Here is a 20,077-nt window from a genome sequence, read left to right on the forward strand (position 1 = left end):
GGTCTGGGAACGACTCAGCCCCCCCCCCCCAGAGGAGCTGGAGGAAGTGTATGAGGTGATTCTGGGCATCGTTGCCCCACGACTCAGTCCTGGTTGAGCGTGAGAGGACGGATGGGTTAAATCACAAAACACAGCCTAGAACAGGGGTGTCAGAGTCCAGGCCTCGAGGGCCGGCATCCAGCTGTTTTTTAAAGAAATCTTGTCTGCTGCTGACTACCTGGATCAGGTGTTATTATCTGATATGGAGCTTCAGTGGCACCGGGCCTCGAGGCCTGGAGTCTGACACCTGTAACTTAGAAAATAAGACCTGGCACAGCAGTGTATGATGGGTCCAGCTGCAGATTTATTTTCTTTAGAAATTTGCCTTTGGTTTGTGGGCGGGACTGTTGGCATGGAAGCTAGCCTTGTTCATTTCCCAGCATTCCTTTCTTTACGCTCTCCTGCGAGTTTACAGTACTTGAAAAGCCCAAGCTAACATTAGCGTAGCAAAAACAGACGAACTGCCATGTTTAAATGTGTGTGAAGATGTCCTTGAATCTTGGTTTGACAGTTTTGTTTCCTTCACTGATGATGTTTTTGCCGGTCAAGAAGACCAGAGCAGATTTCCTCTCATCTACCACTGTAGCAGTTTTCATTCAGTATTTTGTACACGTTTAGGACAGGAGATATTTCAGGGATTCTCTCATTTCTCAGCTTATTTTTATTTTCATCGTTGAACAAGTTTAATGGAAAAGATTTGATGTTTTGTGCTGAAGTAAGAAGACGTGAGAAAGCAGACCAACAACCTGAATTAAACCACTTTGACACCTACAACGTCAATGCTTTAAAAAACCTTTATTTGAATAAACTGTAAAGGGATGACGTGTATTTCTTACCAGCAGGTCTGAGTCGCAGCTGAAGCTCAATCCAGACGTCTTCATCCTCTTCAGGTCGATGTGGGAGCCTTTGGCTTTCACGTTCCGGAAGCAGGCCTTTATGGAGCCCTGCTTTGGGAATTTATCCTTCAAGCTGAAGAAGAAAGTCTGCATCAAACCAACTGTGCTCTACTGGGGTTTAAGATGGCCTTCACCTCCAGGTCTTAACAGCTTCAAATCTACATCTGATGTAACTTCTGACCCTGCATGACCTTTCCTTAAGAAATGTCTGGATCAAAATAGTTTGATCTGATTCAGTTGTTTGATCTTGAGAATCCAAAGTCCAGATCTGATACTTTGGTAACACATTTAAAACAGAAGAAATGTCATAAACAGGTCCAGGTTAGTCCCAGTTTTCATTGTACCGTACAGTGTCCGTTCTCTTATCGACACGGTTAACTTCTCTACTAACTTGTATCTAGACTCGCCTATCCAGCAGCATCAGATCTGCACCCCCCCCAGAAATGTTCAATCAGTCTCTGTGGCCGTCCTTCCACATTCTTTTACTCCTGCTGCTCACATTTGTAAGTTCAAGAGAAGATAAAAATGTTTTCTATGAAGACAGGAATGAGTGAGAAAAGAAGGCTGCACACCTCTCAGGCATCATGTTCTCCGGGACTCCGCCCAGATAGTATGTGCTCTCAAACTGAGGATAGGACACCTTTTCCCTGTAGACGGTAATCGGATTGTTTCTCACCACGAATTCCTTGTCAAGGAGGATCACTTCAATCTTAAAGAAAAGAAAAGCCAGAGTTTGAGAGGAATAACATGCATGAGGGAGCCGTGTCACAGACAGTTAGGATGCAGAAAACTCACAGTTTTTTTGTCAGCATCACTGACAGGCAGGTATCCTGAATTTACAGAGGCCGGCTCCTTCAGTTCACCATCAAAATCATAGAAGAGTTTGAGCTTCCCTTGAACCACGGCCAGACAAAAGAATTGAGTCTGCAGGAGGAGAAAACGAGGACTGTCAACCAGCACCAGAGCTCCTCTTCATTTGTGTCTTTACATCAGTGAGATTTTAGGAATACTTTGAATGTACGTTTGGTATTTCAAGTTTAACATCTTATGGCATTATTGGACTATTGTGTAAACAATGGCATTAAAACAAACATTTTCTGGTCACATTGAAACACAGACATGTGTTCGTTACGTTCATGAAAGGCTTTACCCCGTTTTGCAGCAGGAGCAGGATCCCGTTGCGAGAGACCACTTTGACCTCCTGCTCTATCCTGTCTCCCTTCAGCCAATCGCTTTGAACCTTGACTTCTGCAAAGCCCGTCCCATCGAAATACACGCCGTCGTTCTCCCACTGGTCCGTCTTCTCGGTCTTGGACCTGATGGATCCACAATGACAGATGAGGATACCATGGAATCACGGGAACCATGTGGTACAGGACGCGCACTGACCGGACACATGGCTTCTCTGAGGTGGTGTTGAGTGCAAAGGTTTCTTCAAAGTTGTACAGACTGAGAACTTCCTCATTGAGAGTGTCCAGCTCGATGCAGCCCTTAAAGTTGGAGGAGACGTTGAGCGGGGGGGGCGGCTGAAAGACAGAAAAGATCATCTTTAAGGACTAAACCAGATGTTATGTTTAGAGCTCGTGTTCAGGAAATGCCAGAGCAGAACAATAAGCAACATCTTAGCTAACATTTTAGCATTATGCTAGCTCTTTCTGACTAATTCAGACATGTTTCATGTTTTCAGGCTAAGTTGGAGTTTAACATTTAAGCATTAAGCTGTTTTTAATTTAGACACGTTTTCCTGTTTGTTTGCTTTTTTCGTTGTTTTTGGTTAAGTTGGAGTTTAACTAACATTACAGCGAACTTTCAGCTTCCACATTTTCAGCTAAGTGCTCTGGCATCTTCAGCTGCCACATTCAGCTTACAGCATTCACTCTTGCATTATTGCAGGTAGTGCTATATATCTAGCTACCACTAGTCTTCCATCATTGCAGAACCTATCAAACTGGAATTATGAGCTTGCAACCCCAACAAACCTGATCTGACACAGAATATCTACATTCAAGTGAATCTGTCCAGGCAGAAAAACACAAACCAAAAGGAAAAGAACAGCTCTCTTCTGCTCACCTTGAACGTGTCGGGGTATCCTCCCACATAGAAGACCGTGTCATTGGTTAACAGGTTTAGCAGACCCTCGTCACCCTTGGCCTCCACCTCGACTTTGGTGGTTTTCTGGACCTTCTTGTCCGTGTAGGTCATGGACATTCGACCGTGCTGGAGGATCCTGCACTCACACACAGATGAAATGTAAGAGCCTGTTGGATTGATTGAATTCAGGGTTCATTTCTTCCCCTTAGGCTTTCGGCTGCTTTACCTTTCCATGACAACAGCTTTGAACTGTCCGTCAGCTCCGAGGTCCTCGGTCATCAGCACGTCAGCCGTCTCCCCTCCAACGTTAAAGTGCCAGCGCAGTCGTTTACCCTCCAAAGTCATTCCTAGAAACTCCTTACTGGACTGCAAAGGTTTCACAGACGGCATAACGTGAGGGACACTGCAAAGTTTGTCGCTCTTTGAGCAATAAACTTGGATTTTTGGTTCAGTTAAAACACTGAATTCTGTGCAGATAAGTGTTTATGTTTGATGCTTACATCTTTGTTCCCAAGGTAGAAGACAAACTGGCTGGGGGCTTCCGCTCGCCTGCGCCGTGTGGGAGCTGTCAGGGAGATGTATAACTTCAAGGAGGTGTAAGCTGCCAGATCCGCCAGGTTGGAGGGGTTTCGAACCAGAACGCCCGAGGAACCGTTAAATTTCATGGGCACTGTGATCTGCACATTAGACAACAGCAGTGATGAGGAAAGCTCCTTCACAGTCGGCCCAGAGGGTTTCATCCTCACAGACGTGCCGGCCGCTCATACCTTGCTGGCGGCGTTGCGCGCCTCTTGGATGAGCTGCCGGATGCGGCTGATACTCTCCGAGATGTTGGGCATTTGGGCCGAGTGGTTCTGCAGCTCATCCAGCTTCCTCAGGAGGGTGGGGATGGTTTCATCCAGCTTTTGCACTGCAGAGAGTCAAAGATTCAGCAGCTGATGACGTGCAGGAGTGAAATGTTGTGTATTTTGGTCTGTGATGACACTCCAGACGTGTGCGTATGAATTTAAACATTGTGGAACATTTTCCCTTTGGTCAACAAAGGTATCCAGCACAGCGTGTTGCAGCTCATTTCACACCATCAAGGTCCTTTTGTCATCAGCATAGAAGACAAAATCATAAATCTTTAAACTGGAAGCTTGCTTGTTGATCAGCATGTTCCCTCTTGATTTTCTTTCTGCAGTTCAAACGGTTAACTTATAAAGAGATTTCAGATTCCATGTGGATCGTCTGTGCTCCTGTTCATGGCCGTTTATCTCGCCTCTGGCTTGTCTGGGCCGTGGACCTCGCCTCTGGCTCGTCTGGGCTGTGAACCAAGCCTCTGGATCGTCTTTGCCGTGGACCACGCCTCTGGCTCGTCTTGGCCGTGGACCACGGCTCTGGATCGTCTTGGCCGTGGATCTCGCCTCAGGCTCGTCTTGGCGGTGGACCACGGCTCTGGATCGTCTTGGCCGTGGACCACGCGTCTGGATCGTCTTGGCCGTGGACCACGCCTCTGGATCGTCTTGGCCGTGGACCACGCCTCTGGATCGTCTTGGCCGTGGATCTCGCCTCTGGTTCGTCTTGGCCGTGGACCACGCCTCTGGCTCGTCTTGGCCGTGGACCACGCCTCTGGCTCGTCTTGGCCGTGGACCACGCCTCGGGCTCGTCTTGGCCGTGGACCTCGCCTCGGGCTCATCTTGGCTGTGGACCACGCCTCTGGCTCATCTTGGCCGTGGACCACGTCTCTGGCTCATCTTGGCTGTGGACCCGCCCCCACCTATCTCCCAGTCCTATCCGCCTGAACTCTATTCCAATACGTAGTTGTGGAGTTAGATAAGCTCATTCCTCTGTAACAGTCCTGGTAAATCTTCTGTCCGTCCTGAGAGGATCTCTCCTTCACCCTTGAGGTTCCTTTGTTTTTTCCTGAATCAGGTTTTTTTTAAGGGGTTTTTCTTTCCTGGGAAAGAGGGTCTAGGAACAGGGATAACCAGTTTAATTTAGCAACGAGCTATTGTTTATGTTTAAACAATTACCAGTATGAAGCCCAATGTTTGTGATATTGGGTTACATAAATTGAACTGAATTGTTGTGACAGAAATGTGAATATATCTGCTGTAAATCAAAGTATTGTTCATGTGTCACCATGTTTTTCACAGTCTTTTCACACATGTTGATTTGTGTTTATTTGCATTATTAAGACTCAATAGAAACAGTGTAATTGAGAAATTGTGCTTTTTTTTAACATTTCTAGAATTTCAATTTAGTTTTGTGCATAGTGGAAACGCAGAGCGAGTCGTCTCTCTGCAGACGCTTCACAAACACTCATTAACTCTGACTTTGTAATGAGACTGATGGATGAGTTTAGCTGACAGTCACAGGGACGTATCCCTCACGACACTCTTCAGCTCATCTCTGTGGAATCATGGATCAGGATCAAGATTATCCTGCAGGAACTCCCATCATCAGACACAGCCGCGGTGTTAGAGGCTGCAGCAGCTCTGTGTGGTCTGGATGCGAAACCAAAGCTCTGGATCCACTCTGGATCCTCTCTGGATCTGCTCTGGATTCTCTCTGGATCCTCTCTGGATCCTTTCTGGATCTGCTCTGGATTCTCTCTGGATCCGCTCTGGATCCTCTCTGGATCTGCTCTGGATTCTCTCTGGATCCGCTCTGGATCCTTTCTGGATCTGCTCTGGATTCTCTCTGGATCCGCTCTGGATCCTTTCTGGATCTGCTCTGGATTCTCTCTGGATCCGCTCTGGATCTGCTCTGGATCCTCTCTGGATCTGCTCTGGATTCTCTCTGGATCCGCTCTGGATCTGCTCTGGATTCTCTCTGGATCCTCTCTGGATCTGCTCTAGATCCGCTCTGGATCCTCTCTGGATCTGCTCTGGATTCTCTCTGGATCCTCTCTGGATCTGCTCTGGATCTGCTCTGGATCCGCTCTGGATTCTCTCTGGATCCTCTCTGGATCCGCTCTGGATCCTCTCTGGATCTGCTCTGGATCCGCTCTGGATCTGCTCTGGATTCTCTCTGGATCCACTCTGGATCCGCTCTGGATCTGCTCTGGATTCTCTCTGGATCCGCTCTGGATTCTCTCTGGATCCTCTCCATCAAACCTTGGTTAGTTTTGACATAAGAAGAGCCGCTCTCTCCGCCGGACCGTCTCTTACCCGTGTTGTTGGCGTCCATCAGGGCGTTATTGATTTCTTCACTGGTGGTGTTGGTGTTTCCGTACGCCTGCTGCCACTCGTCCAGCTGCTTTTTAATGGGTTGCAGCTCATTGTTGAGCTTGGTTGCAGTGCTGTTCGCCAGACCCGCGACCCGCTTCACCTCCTCAATCTCCTGAGTCAAATCTGTGGAGACAGAACGTGAAAAGCTGAATGGTACAGGCTAGCAGGAATGAAAGGTCGAACACGAACGGGCCTCCAACCAGAAACAAACTTCTGCTCTGCAAATGTGTGAAGAACGTACTTGTGGTCGAGCTCAGGTTCTTCTGCGCTGCCTCCAAGTCCTTCATCATCTCCGCTTGTTTGGCTTTGAAACTCTCCAGCTTCCTCCGAGCGTCTTCCAGCTGTGGCTTCAAGGCTGCAGCAGAGAAACAAGTTCTTCAGGAGGAAACCGCGGTCTGAAGAATCTCAGGAGCTGAATGGTAAAAGGCTGCTGGATCGACCTTCCACAGGTCAGCTAAAGAAAAGATTTAACCGATAATCTGAAGACAGAAGAAGTAAACAAGCTTTACTGTAGTTCAGGTTGTCCCTCAGCTTCAGGGCCTCTTCGTTCAGCTCTGTGCTTCTGTTGCTGAGAGACTTGGCGCTCTCACTCAGGTTCAGCTTATTAATGCTCTAAAAGCAGCAAGAAAAAACCCATGAACTCTGTGACTCTCAGGCATCATTAGGGAGAGATTGTGGGTCTGATACCTCCAAAGTGCTGTTGGCCTCCTTCAGAGCCGCCTCAGCCGCCTCCTCCGCCTCCTTCACTCGGTTGACGATGTTGTTGTAGATCTTAGTCACATCGGTGATTCCGTCCTCTTTGGTTTTAGTGATCACGCTGTCGACGTATTGGTAAACGGTTATCTGTCTGTTCATGTCCATGCAGTGAGTAAACGTGAAGCTTTCAGAGAGCAACATCGGTTCCAGCTCTCCACCCTGTGATCATCAGAAATCCTAACTGGACTCTTGAGCTCATGACCATCGTTCTGCGATTCCCCATAATGCCGGTTCACACTGGAGGCAGAAGCGCCACGCAGCAGATAATAGCTAATGAAAGCTCTGTTAGGCTCCGCCCACCACAGCAGGTGCTGCTCTGCATCACAACCGTCAGATCAACGTTCATCTTACAGCTCATTTATTAAAAGAAAAGATTGTTTTTGTCTAAAAACTACAAATAAATATAATTTAATCTCTTTAATTAAAAAAATCTCAATCACTGAATATAAAAAAATAAAGTTTATTGTTTTATTTAGCTGATCTCACAGCTGCATGTATACATATTAACATGTTACTAATGGTTTATTAATCTCAGGTGTTCATGGATTCACAGCTCTAATCAAAACTAATATTTTTAAATGTAACAAATGACAGAGTTTCTGTGAATTGATCCAATGGTTGATGTTTTACTGTGTTTGGGGCGTGTGGATCATTTAATCAAATAAAGACTTCCTGTTGGACCTTCAAGACCTTTTATGTTAAAGTGCGGGACTAAAAGAAAAAAGAAAACTAAAATAAGTCTTTAAAACCCCTTAAAGTCTGTTGTTGCAAATATGTGACACGTGTAGCATCTACTCAAAACCAAAACAAAGTGACTTGTTTTTCATAACTGGAAATACGTTCAGCCGTTTAGGAGATAACTTCATAGATCTTTGGCGTCTCACCTGGACAGGTTCATGGCCAAGGCGTTCAGCAGCTCGGCATGTTTCTCCGCCTCCTCCACCAGAGGGATTTTAGAATTACTTAAAGTGATATTTTGCACCTTCTGTGCCAGCGGTAATCGGGCGCCGTCCAGCTGGGCGGCCAAACGTTCGTACTCCTGATGAGGAAACACAGAACTTCAGAAGAAGAACCGTCTGAAAGAGGAGCAGCAGTCAGCTGGAGCTGCTGTTATCCTACGATATTTGACTCTGAAAGCTGTGAGACACCATTCAAAGTGTACAACATGATCAGAGACGTTCCTCATTCAGAAGCTCCGCCTCTCTCTCACCTCTTTGAGCTCCCCTAGCATGGGTGGAATATCGTTCACTTGAGCCACGTTGTCCACCGCCATGCTCAGCTGATCCTTCAGCTGGTTCTGCTGGTCCAGCAGCTGCTCGGCTTTCCTCTGAGAGAAACAGTCACAGGGTTTACAGGACGTCACAGCACGCCGCCCGCACGTGGACGTGGACTCACGTGGACGTCTTCCAGCGTCTGCTGGTTGATGTTGTTGAGCTCTGCGGCTCTGGCCGTGTCGTTGACGGCCTCGTTCAGAGAGTCTCGGAGCTCCATCATGTCACTGTGAAGACGGCTCAGATGGTCTCGGATCGACTTGGACAAATTCTTGTTCTGGTCTTGACGATTGGCCAACTCTTGAATAACACGATCCAACACTGAAGGGAAACGAGAGCATGCTTGTTTTCTGCAGGACTGAGGCTTCACGAGGCATTTTGGTTTTCAGTAACGACACATTCAGGGTTCTGTTCTACACAGATGTTAGCAGACAGGATCACCAGCAGGTCAGAACATCCCTGATCCAGACTCTGTCTTTCTTTCAAGGGTTCTCAAAGGTTCTGTAGCGAAGGACCAAATGAAGAACTCAACATTAGACTAGGAAACAATGTTGGTGAGAGAACGGATCAACAGTTTTTAATGACGACCACGTGTACAGTTAATAACAGGGTATAAGAACAAACTGATAAAGATCTGAAACATTGTTTTAACTGAGAATATCATCCGTTTTGGTGACCATCAGACCAGCGTGATGTCTTTGTTTCAGCATTCATTCTACAATCACTGAAGAGCTTTCTATGGTGCTGTTGTGCCAGGACACGTCCCCTGACAGAATGTGTTTCCCCGCTCTCCGGCTCACTGATTTGGTTTGTAACGCTCATATGTGGTCCCAAAACGCGTTAAAAGAAGGCGGAGGATTGCAGTAGCTTTGGGGAGTTTACTGTCATATTTGGATATTTTTCCACATATTCTACATAAAACAACATCAGCTTTTTGTGTTAACAAATGATCTTTGTTTGCCTAATTTAAGATAAGAAACACAATTTATGAAAGTGACTTTATTATGGAAGCATGTCACAATGAACAATTATTAAATAGTTATTTCTACAACACATGTTTTGGAGGCACAGACTCTGGATCAGCATCTCTTGTTGTTTATGTGAGGAAAAATATCTCAACATGACAACCAACTCCCAAAAGCTCCAGAATAAATCTTTTTAATAAATACAAAATAATAAATAAATACTAATAGTAAATCTTTGCTTTTTCATGATTCTTCCTTTCTCCACAGAGACAGCGACATAGAAAATGTTGTCTGCCCTCTAGTGGTGAAATGAATTCACTGCACAATTGACACCTTGGATGTAATACCTTTTTGTTCCTGCAGATGTCGCCAGAAACCACAAAACAAAAAATGATTTTCCAAGGTTGGTGCAGCCGGTTTAAGAGCCATCAGTTATGATTTACTGAAGACTAAAAATCTCTTCCTGCACTTTGAGAATCTCTGCTGCAGTCGGAGCTGAACGGCGCAGTGGGACAGAGGACGGGTTGAACAAACTCACGTTTCTCTGCTTCAGCCTTCTCTTTGTCAGCCTGTTTCCTCTGACCCACACAGGACCGGTCCCTCATGACCCGCAGCATGGCCTGCACCTCCCTCATCTTCGTCTCGCGGTCCTCGCTGTCCTGGTCCGCGTCCGTCTCGTTCAGAGAGCGGTTAGCCATCAGCAGGATTTCTGTGGGAAACAGGAGCACGGCCAGAGACTGAAACCAAACTAGGGAGTGAGACAGAACTGCCGTCTGGCGTTCTCACATCATAACCAGATCTGAGACAAACAGCCCTGATCATGACACTCTCACCGTTTATCTCCATGCTGATGTTGCTGACGAAGGAAAGCAGATCTTCTGCCTGCTGGTGGGTGTTGCTGGTTCTGTTGTGCAGCTCCCCGACCCGGCCGGTCATCCCCTCCACCTGAGAACACAGCAGCACACCTGTGAATCACCTGGGAATCCACTTCTGTCCCCCGGGGGGCACAGGCCGGGAACGCCGCCACAGTTCAGATGAACATCAGTGACCGGATTTCACCGGAGCGTCTCGTTTCTGTTGATCAGAGAAATGTTATCTCGATGCTTTAGAGCAGACGTTCTACAGCGTTCTACTGATCCCATCACACACAGCTGGGTCTGCACTTGAAACTCGTCCTCAACCAGACTTCAGTTTTGGGAATCTGATTGTGACATCAAATCCCTGAACGGCTCAAAGGTTAACAGTCTGACCTTTCGCTGAAGTTCATCGATATCCCCTTCGAGGCTGCTGACGTCGCCCTGCAGAACGTCCGCCTGGCTCCGGCCGGCCTCCAGCGTGCTGTTGAAGCTCTGCATGGAGCGCTGGAAGGAGGAGGAGGAGAAGGGATCATTCCGATCATTCCGGCTGTGTGGAGGACGGCAGCGCCGGTCAGGAAGGACCTCCACCGGAGAGGCGAACGCGAGCACCCCAGGAGCACGACTGACCAAAGAGGAGGCCGCTTAAACGCAGCTTCCAGATGAAAGAAACACTGTTGGAGGACTTTTAGAAGACAGTTCAAGAGCCCATACCATGAAAAACCACCGTTTGGAGCTTTCCAGTGTTTTCTGCTGTCATTCTTCACTGTAAAGAACCTCAAAGCTGTATTTGGATCTGTTCCTGCCTTTCTGAGTGATCCTCTGAACACCTGCAGCCCCTCCCATACCACGAAAACGAGCGTGTTCTCACGTGCTGATGTCACAGAGGGAGAACCGCCCCCTCCATGAAGAGTCTGCCCCGCCCCCAGGCTAACACAAACTCCGCCTATGTCTGAATCCCCCCAATCAATGACTACTATTATATTGCAGGACTATACAGTACCCTGGATGTTAAAGGTAATTCAGACACCATGTTCACTACCGTAAACGCCGGATGTGACGTCACTGATTTCACAAAGTGAAAATCGAATAAATACAAACATTTCAGGTTTATTTGTGACTCTTCTGTGTTCTGATGGTGAAATGTGGATGGTTTATTCAAAAATGACATTTTCTGAAGGCTTACTTTTTGAAAGGTAAAAACATTAGAACCTGTATGCATCTCCCAGGTTTTCCCGACTGATCGTTGTGAATGTCCGTTTTCTACTGATCTAAAGGGAAGAACTTGGACTCACCGCGGCGTCCTCGATGGTTCGGTTCAGGTTGTCCAGCTGAGCCCAGGCCATGGAGCTGGCATTCAGACTCTGCAGCTGGTCTTCTGCTGAGGTCAAGTTCTGTTCCAGATGATCCAGATCCTCCAGCAGGACAAGGACACAGCTGTCACACTCTGGAAAGACAAACACACATTCCTCCAGTGATCTCCACCCTCACACTGTCGTTCATCATCTGTCCAGCGGGGGCAGCGTGTGAGTGTGCTGGAGTTTCCTTTACTTTGACAGTGGATGCCGTGCTGGTCCTCTACAGGTACGCTGTCTTTATGGATGCACCTGTCGCATTGTTTCCCTGTCATGCCATCGGGACAGTGGCACTCCCCCGTCCGGGGGTCGCAGTGCCCCCTGCAGTCACACTCTGGAAAGACACGGTTACTGGTTAACCCTTTAACACCTGAGGCGTCGCCGGTGACGCTCAAACACTAAATCTGTAACGTGCTGGAACCTTTCAACCGTTAACGTGATAATTCCAGCAGATTGAGAAGGAGAAAAACTGCTGGAGGTCAACACTACAATCACGATGAAACTCTAAAGAAGTCGGCAGACATCAGGAACAGAGTGAGTCACAGAGGCTGAGGACTTCTGGGAAAATCATCCTATGACTCATTTCCACTGAGCGGTCCAGTCCAGTAAGGAGCAGTACGGTCCGCTCCAGTTGATTCTGACGAGCGTTTCCACTCATTAAGCTGCACTTCCTCTGAGAGGTTTGTTTTCACGAGCATGTGTGGTGCAGACCGCTAGCGTGGTGTAGACCGCTAGCGTGGTGTAGACCGCTAGCGTGGTGCAGACCGCTAGCGTGGTGTAGACCGCTAGCGTGGTGTAGACCGCTAGCGTGGTGCAGACCCTTAGCGTGCTGTAGACCGCTAGCGTGGTGTAGACCGCTAGCGTGGTGTAGACCGCTAGCGTGGTGCAGTCCGCTAGCGTGGTGTAGACCGCTAGCGTGGTGTAGACCGCTAGCGTGGTGTAGACCGCTAGCGTGGTGTAGACCGCTAGCATGTTATTGTAGTCCAGCGACTAGCAAAGCAACAACGATGGAGGTCGTCCAGCAGCTCGTCTTTTTCTGTCGTTACTTTTGGTTCATCGTGTAGAACAGGAAGTTACTGTTGTTTAAAGAAGAATGAAGAATTCCACTGTAAAGAGGAAAACAGAACCGCTAGCTTAGCGCTACACTGGAGCTTTCTAACGTCGTCATGATCAGCAGGTGGATGCAGAGGCTCCGCCCCAACCGTCCTGTTCTATGTTTCTATGGACCTAAAACAGATGGAGGCCCTCTAGAGGTCCGGGTCGGAACTGTTTAATGGATCCATTTAACAATGGAAACACTTAAAACACCGGACCTGAATGGACCGAACCGCTCAGAGGAAACGAGACTCTAGAAAGTTTTCTGCTTCATCAGTCAAGCTCACCATCATTTCAAACTCATGTTGCCGTTTGAAAACCTACAACCAGTAATGTCAACTTTTAGAAAAAGCAGACATTTTTATGAACACAAGTAAAAGTATAAAAGAAGAAATACTTCAACACATTTAGGCTGAAAAGCAGATTTCCCTCAGCTCTTCCTGCACACTCACTCTTGCATCCGTTGGCTCCGTAGTCCCAGAAGCCCGGAGCACACTGTCTGCAGTTGGGTCCGTTGACGCCCGGCCGGCAGGCGCACTGACCGCTCTGAGGATTGCAGGGCTGGACTAGAGCGGCCGAAGCGTCGCAGTCGCACTGACTGCAGCCCGAGCAGGAGTCGAAGCCGAACGTCCCGTCCTGAGAAAGACAGAAAGGCTCAAACACCCCCGAAAGTGGGTCCGCTTTAAACTAGAGGAATGTTTTCTAATCCGACTGAGTCCAAAACTGGAAAACTTCCCAGCATGCTCCTCTGTTGCTTGAATCCTGCTGGAAAAGAGAATTTGACGAATGTTCTAAAAGAGGTTAGCTTTGATTTCTGTTCTTCTCCAAAACACTTTGGTGAATCAGGAGGGAAAAAGTCAGAAAGGTTCTCCACCTGGTCGAAGCGCGACCACTGCTCATTCACTCATTGTTAGAGTCGGGGAATACGTATCGCCATGCGCACGTCGACGTATCGCCATGCGCACGCCGCAGTACGTATCGCCATGTATACGCCGCGGTGCGCATGGCGATATTTCACTATTTCTTATGTGATGACTTAAAAATTATATATAAATATGAACACAATTTTCGCAAAAGTAACGTAGTAAAATAGGTTATTTAATGATCAGAACATTAAGCACTAAAAGTGTCTCATAAACAAGCTGCTTTCACCCAAACAAATTCCCAGTGCTTTTATTTTGGTGATTTAAGAACTTAAAGTAAGACTGAACTCCATGTTTGCTTTTAAATAATAATGAAATATCGCTTTGCAGTACTTTAAATCGATCCAAGGATTAGCTTCGTGATATTTCACTGAACGGATATTTTCTCACGTCCACCTCTTCTAAACCGCTCAGACGGAGGGGCGGAGTTCTCAGGGCGTGGTCGTGACTCTGAGGCGAGGGCGGCACGTACCTCACAGCGCTCACAGCGAGCTCCGGTCACTCCGGGTTTGCAGTGGCACTGCCCGCTGTGGGGGTCACATGACTTGGTTCCGCAGGGAGAACAGTCACATTCTGCAACACACAAAGGAGGTGATGAGCGTCTTTGGCCCCGCCCTCCTGCGCTCACTCTGACCAACGCTTTTGTTTCCGCTCGGACTACTTCCTCTCGTGCACTTTAGTCTGCTTTCCAGTGAAACTAGGTTGTGTGTGACACGTCTCCGAGCCTCTGGTTCAGAGATCTGCCCACAGGGGCATTAACGACAGGGATCCTCCTGATCTGTCAGCAGGATCCCAGCAGGAAGTGGATCCCTCCATGGTGTTTGGATTCACTGGACCAAACCTTCTCGTTCACAGCCTATCAAAAGGCCTGCATTTATCCACGGTAACAGTGGCGTGATGGGCGGAGTCAGCTCGGGGAGACTGACTCTGAGTCCAGCTCACAGCGCATGTGGTTCCGTATGTATCAACCGTGCACAGATTCTCCTGGACTAAAACCCTCCAGAACCTCTGAGCTGTTCCTGCATTGATCCGTTTTTAGACACTCTCAGGATGAAAAGTGTTTCACGTGATCCAGACTTTGATGTGGTGTCGGATGCTGAACGTGCTGTGGACTCACTGGTGCAGTTCTTGGCGCCGACGGCGTCTCCGTAAAAGCCCGGAGCGCAGAGGTGGCAGCGGTCTCCGGCGGTGTTGTGCATGCAGCTCAGACACTTCCCCGTCTGCGAGTGACAGTCGACGAACAGCATGTTGGGGTCGCTGTTGCCGTTACAGTCGCATGGCTGGCAGCTGCTGCCGAGAACCATCGGGTTGCCATAGAAACCAGGAGCACACCTGTGGAGAGGCCGAAGGTCGAGTGTTCAGGACAGAGACGAACCTGTGAGGTTGTTACAGTGTTGTCTGTTGTTCTTGTGATAAGAGATTTGTGTGTCTGTAAAAATGTTTCATAAATGTAGAAACAAGTGTATTCGTCTTTGACGGCGTGGGAAACGTCATGCGTGCATTTGAGCGCACGCTGAGATCTACCACGACAAGACGCAAGTTACAAGTAAGGCTTCCAGCGGGCCCGCAGGCACCACCCGGCACCCTCGCCGCACACCTCTGACCCGACCTCGGCCCCCCTTCTCTTTTTGTAAAGCTGGTCTGAGATGTATGGGACAAATTGATGTAGAAACCCCTTTTCTCAAAATGGCGGCTTTTCAGTTGGTTTTATCTCCATAGCAACCATTTTATGTTTTGCTCCCCTTGAGATACCAAACAGATTGACGTGAGTTTCAGAAGAATCAGGAAAAGTAAACTTTTAGATTCCCTTAGCAACGGGGGTTATTAGCTAACCACGCCCACATTCCTCATATGTTCATATCCTATATTATATTATTAGTTCCAGGTTCAGCCTGGGATCAATAGCTTAGATTTTCACTAATTTATGTTGAAAAATGTGCGAGTAACAGGAGAGCGCCGCTTTTTCAAGCTTGCCTCGTGCACGCCGTTCACGTTTTGTATAGAAGGTTTACAAAGATGCTCGAGTTACAATCAAAGGGGCTTGTTTTTAAATACAAGATGGCTGCCTCTTCAGAGGTCAAAGGTCAACTTTACTTCTGTGGTGAAAAAACAAAAGTGTTGCAGAAAAACATAAAAATGGTCAAATCTCACATTTATGGCTGCCAAGCCGCCCTGTGGCCATCCCATAATAAAAGTTCTTCTGGATATCCGTGTTTTGGTTTCATTTGTGTATTTGGAGAGTTTTTTGGCTCCATCAGCGATTTTCATGTTTTCACGGTTTCACTCACCGTGATGTCATTAATGGAAACAAAAACGTAAAGTGATTTTTCTAAATGGTGAAGGAGACTTTGCAGTAAGATCCCAGACCAAACGCGTCTTCCTGTGAACGTTTGTTCTACATGACGAGAGGAGATTCTGGAAATATGGTAATTGATGAATTTATGATGACAATGCAGCTAAAAGAATAAACATTGATCTTTATTAGTTTCAGGACATTCTCCTCTGTGTAGAATGAAGAAGCTTGCTGTCCTCTGTCCTAGCATGGACAGCATCTGACTGGCTGCTCTAAGCAGCACACTGATTGGCTGACAGTGAGAGGCTTCTGATTGGCTGATTCACTGAGCAGCAGCAGAATTGTACTTGTAACTTGTATGTGACGATTTACACACACATCAAACATTTCTACAGACTCTCTTTCTACAAGAACTTTTCCATTGATTATTACGACCTTCATAAGGACGGATGATTCTGTAACATCAAATCCACATTTACAGACATTTGAAGTGTGACCGTGTGGAGACTGCTGACCTTTCACATCGCGGCCCAGCGTAGCCTGGCATGCACAGACACTGCGGCGAGCGGCTTCCCTGCACACAGCGCTCTGCAAAGCTACACACAGCACGAGTTTACGGAGCAGAACGCCAACATGAGGCGAAAAGAATCAGGAAAACGTGAAATCCTTTACTTGTTGGACGGCGCCCTCAGAGGGCAGGGGCAGCTGGAGCACGCCACCGCCTGCCCATCCAGACTGTTGTTACCCAGGAAGCCCCCCCTGCATTTCTCACACTGGTTCCCAGCGGTGTTGTGCTGACAGTTCTGATCAACAATGAAAGTCGGCTCAGACTTCATGACATTTCTACCAGGAGTTGAAGCTTGAAGGATCCTCACCAGGCAGACGCCGGAGCCGTCCAGACACTGGTCCGAATGCCCGTTGCAGTTACAGGGAACACACTTCCCCATGAACAGGCCGATGGTGTCTCTGTAGTAACCGGGGGCGCATTTCTACGGGCGGGAAACACAACATGAATCCTGCTTTTGAAGCGGAAGTGGAGCCGGACAATACGGAAGATTTCATCTCCAAATAGGTGGATTCGTATCAGGCGGTAACGATATATATCGCAATAAAATCAAGTACCTACATCTGTCAAATCTGAACGCTCTGCTAAGAAAATATATATATATAGATATATATGTTTCTAACTTAACTGAAAACACAAAAACTGTCAGGTTTCAAGAGAACATAAGTAAAATAGACCATTAAACTGTTTGATAGTAATAATAAACTGTTGGACAGTAATTTATAAATTAGAATGAACATTTTTTTGCCATCTAACTGTAAACAAGAAGAGAAATTAGAGATTTTCAAATTCCGCCTCCAAGTGATCACAGTTTATAATAAATCATAACAAAATCAACCTGAAAACATAAAGATCTGGATTAACGTTAATAAATCTCATTGACATTAAAGCTGGGGGGGGACACCTGCTGCTAACACACAGAGGACTCGGGTCTGTAATTACAGTAAAACATGTTTTTATGAAAGTCCTACGTATTATTTTGTTGTATTTATCCGCCACGTCTTAAAGTCTGGTCTGTGAAGATACTGTCTGACTTTAAACTGCTCCGTGAACACATCAAGGCTACACTCAGAGCAGCTCGTTAGCATTAGCATCATGCTAATGCTACGTGGCGGTCACCAAACCAAAACTTTGATTAAACTTTCTCCAGCCGGTTTGTCCTCTAGTTCTGACCGGCTCCTGTCAAAATCCCCAAACGTTTCGCTGCTTCATCAGCTGAAAGTAAACGTTCCCCAGAGATGATGAGCAGACGTGACCGTGGGGGTGTTCGACCCTTCAAAATAAAAGTCTGTGGCGATAGACTTCTATCGAGATAAAGTTCTACGGTGATACATATCGTCATCCTTTCACCCCACGCTGAACCACAACAGTGTTGGCTGCTGCAGTGACACGTTCCTGAGGGAGCACCCCCCACCTGACAGGAGTCTCCGCGGTAGTTGGCCGGACACACGCAGATCTCCACGTTGTTGGCGTGGAGTCCGTTGGGCACGCTCTCTGCCGCTTCCAGCACCACGCCGCGCAGCGACACGGAGTGTGCTGACTGAGAGTGGAGCGCTCGGATCTGCAGGGACTCCAGACGCACCAGGACCATCATCAGCTCCTCCCGGGACACCGAGTTTCCCGTCCTGGAGTGCCGGAAGCTTCCCTGTGGACAGAAAAGTCAAGCAGCTCTTCTGGAGTCCAGATCCACAGCAGGAGAGTCGCAGCAGATCATGAAGGTTCATGTCACTGAGAACGACCAACCACAGTCCAGCCCAGCAAAAACAAGCTCTTCATCAGTAAACTACTTATAAGACAAGGATTATGATGTGCCTTTATAGAACATTCATGAGACATTCATTAGATTTGAACATTTTATTCCATGAGTTAATAACACATGAATCTATTCAGGATATTCAACAAATAAACGGTTGTCTTCACCATGACAGGTTAACAACTCTGAATGTGTGTGCTGCTCACACGTGTTCAAAGTGTAGTGTGTTTGTGTAGAGCGTTTGTGTAGTGTGTTTGTGTAGAGCGTTTGTGTAGTGTGTTTGTGTGGTGTGTTTGTGTAGTGTGTTTGTTCACAGGTGTCGAACTCCAGGCCTCAAGGGCCGGTGTCCTACATGTTTTCCAACCAGCCTGCCTTTGAAGCTCTTTATTGGCCAAACACACCTGATCCAGGTAATCAGCAGCAGATGAGGCAGGATTTCTGGAAAACCAGTAGGACGTCAGCCCTCGAGGACTTGAGTTTGACACCCCTGGTGTAGAGTGTTTGTGTAGAGTGTTTGTGTTTGTGTAGAGTGTTTGTGTAGTGTGTTTGTGTGGTGTGTTTGTGTAGTGTTATCATGTTTGCTTTATACAATCTACTTTAATCTTTGTGGAAAGGATTCAATTGAATCGATTGAGGCTTAACAGATCAATAATCGATCCATAAAAGTAGAGATCGATCTAACACATAAAGCTAGCTTGATGCTAACATATAAAGGGATTTCCCATAGCACGGCTAATGCTAACGCTTGGTCGACCTAAACATACATTCTGACTAAACATCTTTGTATGAATATTCAAAATATTTTTTAAATAACTATTTGTGGTCTAAAACATCATTTTCTCCTCATTCTTTCTTCTTCTTCTGGATTAAGGTGTAATGCTATAGCGTGATCTCCACCTAGTGGTCAAACTGAGACATCCTCCAGGAGAAGCAGAACAATGTTTCCAATGTTAATGATCTGAACATTTTAGTTAGAACTTCTCCTTCAGAGAATCCATGTAACACTGGATGATATTAATCTCATTATTTCTCTGATACATTTACAGGATGTGAACTGGATCAGATTAATATAAATAGATTTAAAACATATACTAGATTATTAATGTATTTCTAAATGAATGTGTATAAATGTGTAAACTCAAAATACAATTGAATTGAACGTATGGAAAGGATCAAATTGATCCAGGTTCTGGTGAATCAAATCAAATTGATTCTCAGCTCTATGATAAATCAGAAACTATAGATTAAAGAGCTGCAAAACAAAAGACAAAGTTATTATATGAATGAAATGTTAATTTATGAGCACATATTGGTAAGAGATCTATGAAAACTGATGAATATAATATTAAATCTTATAAACGTTTAATAAAGCGTGCTCTTGTCCTGTAACCAGATTGTTATTATTATTTTTGTTTTGCAGAATCTCTCTTTACTATAAACACATTTACTTTCATTGTCAGATCATTTGAAGTGATGTTGGGAATGACTTTACCTCAATGATGCGAACTTTCCCCTCATGAGGAGCCTCGGGGGCGGAGTACTCCCTGTGCATGAACACCAGCGTCATCTGGTTCCCCTGCAGAACAAGCCCCGCCCCCAGCGTCACTGAAACACTCGTTCATGCGCTGTTGTTGTACACAGGTAAGTATGTTTTAGAGTGTGAGAGCTGCACCTTCAGAATGACGTCCGGCCGAGAGGCTTCTGGAGGCAGAGACAGAGAGTCTCCTCTCATCGTCTGCGTGTGGAGCCGATAACTCAGAAGACCTCCGTAGGAAGAAACCTGGAGAGTGACAGCTTCAGTTATCAAAAGACACAAGACAAACTCCAGCTGTATGCAGCAGTGATGCTGAAGCAGGGTTAGGGTCAGGAAGCTCTGCAGAAGCAGATCAGAGCTCAGCATCAGCTCCTGAGTTTGTCAGAGAATCTAAATCTGGGCCCTGCGACAGACTGGCGACCTGTCCAGGGTGAACCCCGCCTTCGCCCTTCAGTAGCCGGGATAGGCTCCG

The 20,077-nt window shown here is 46.8% G+C and overlaps 1 protein-coding gene across 2 annotated transcripts in view; it reads right to left on the reverse strand.

Moving 5' to 3' along the window:
• lama5 (laminin, alpha 5) overlaps positions 1-20,077 on the reverse strand; it is an 85,368-nt gene that overhangs the window by 9,766 nt on the left and 55,525 nt on the right. For both annotated transcript variants that reach the window (XM_024263880.2, XM_024263879.2), the window contains exons 41-68: positions 17,733-17,963; positions 16,629-16,742; positions 16,426-16,556; positions 16,269-16,349; positions 14,578-14,792; positions 13,933-14,033; positions 12,990-13,173; positions 11,639-11,776; positions 11,383-11,534; positions 10,484-10,594; positions 10,067-10,178; positions 9,772-9,942; positions 8,393-8,589; positions 8,208-8,324; positions 7,882-8,036; positions 6,929-7,058; positions 6,751-6,853; positions 6,483-6,596; positions 6,182-6,364; positions 3,794-3,936; positions 3,527-3,703; positions 3,253-3,392; positions 3,006-3,162; positions 2,325-2,461; positions 2,086-2,251; positions 1,731-1,859; positions 1,508-1,644; positions 876-1,008 (exon numbers count right to left, since the gene is read on the reverse strand). In XM_024263880.2, coding sequence (XP_024119648.2) covers positions 876-1,008; positions 1,508-1,644; positions 1,731-1,859; positions 2,086-2,251; positions 2,325-2,461; positions 3,006-3,162; positions 3,253-3,392; positions 3,527-3,703; positions 3,794-3,936; positions 6,182-6,364; positions 6,483-6,596; positions 6,751-6,853; positions 6,929-7,058; positions 7,882-8,036; positions 8,208-8,324; positions 8,393-8,589; positions 9,772-9,942; positions 10,067-10,178; positions 10,484-10,594; positions 11,383-11,534; positions 11,639-11,776; positions 12,990-13,173; positions 13,933-14,033; positions 14,578-14,792; positions 16,269-16,349; positions 16,426-16,556; positions 16,629-16,742; positions 17,733-17,963 — 4,059 coding nt within the window. The remainder of the gene's footprint in view (positions 1-875; positions 1,009-1,507; positions 1,645-1,730; positions 1,860-2,085; positions 2,252-2,324; positions 2,462-3,005; positions 3,163-3,252; positions 3,393-3,526; positions 3,704-3,793; positions 3,937-6,181; positions 6,365-6,482; positions 6,597-6,750; positions 6,854-6,928; positions 7,059-7,881; positions 8,037-8,207; positions 8,325-8,392; positions 8,590-9,771; positions 9,943-10,066; positions 10,179-10,483; positions 10,595-11,382; positions 11,535-11,638; positions 11,777-12,989; positions 13,174-13,932; positions 14,034-14,577; positions 14,793-16,268; positions 16,350-16,425; positions 16,557-16,628; positions 16,743-17,732; positions 17,964-20,077) is intronic.

This window comes from Oryzias melastigma, linkage group LG7 (assembly GCF_002922805.2).
Source record: "Oryzias melastigma strain HK-1 linkage group LG7, ASM292280v2, whole genome shotgun sequence".
NCBI classification, from domain to species: domain Eukaryota; kingdom Metazoa; phylum Chordata; class Actinopteri; order Beloniformes; family Adrianichthyidae; genus Oryzias; species Oryzias melastigma.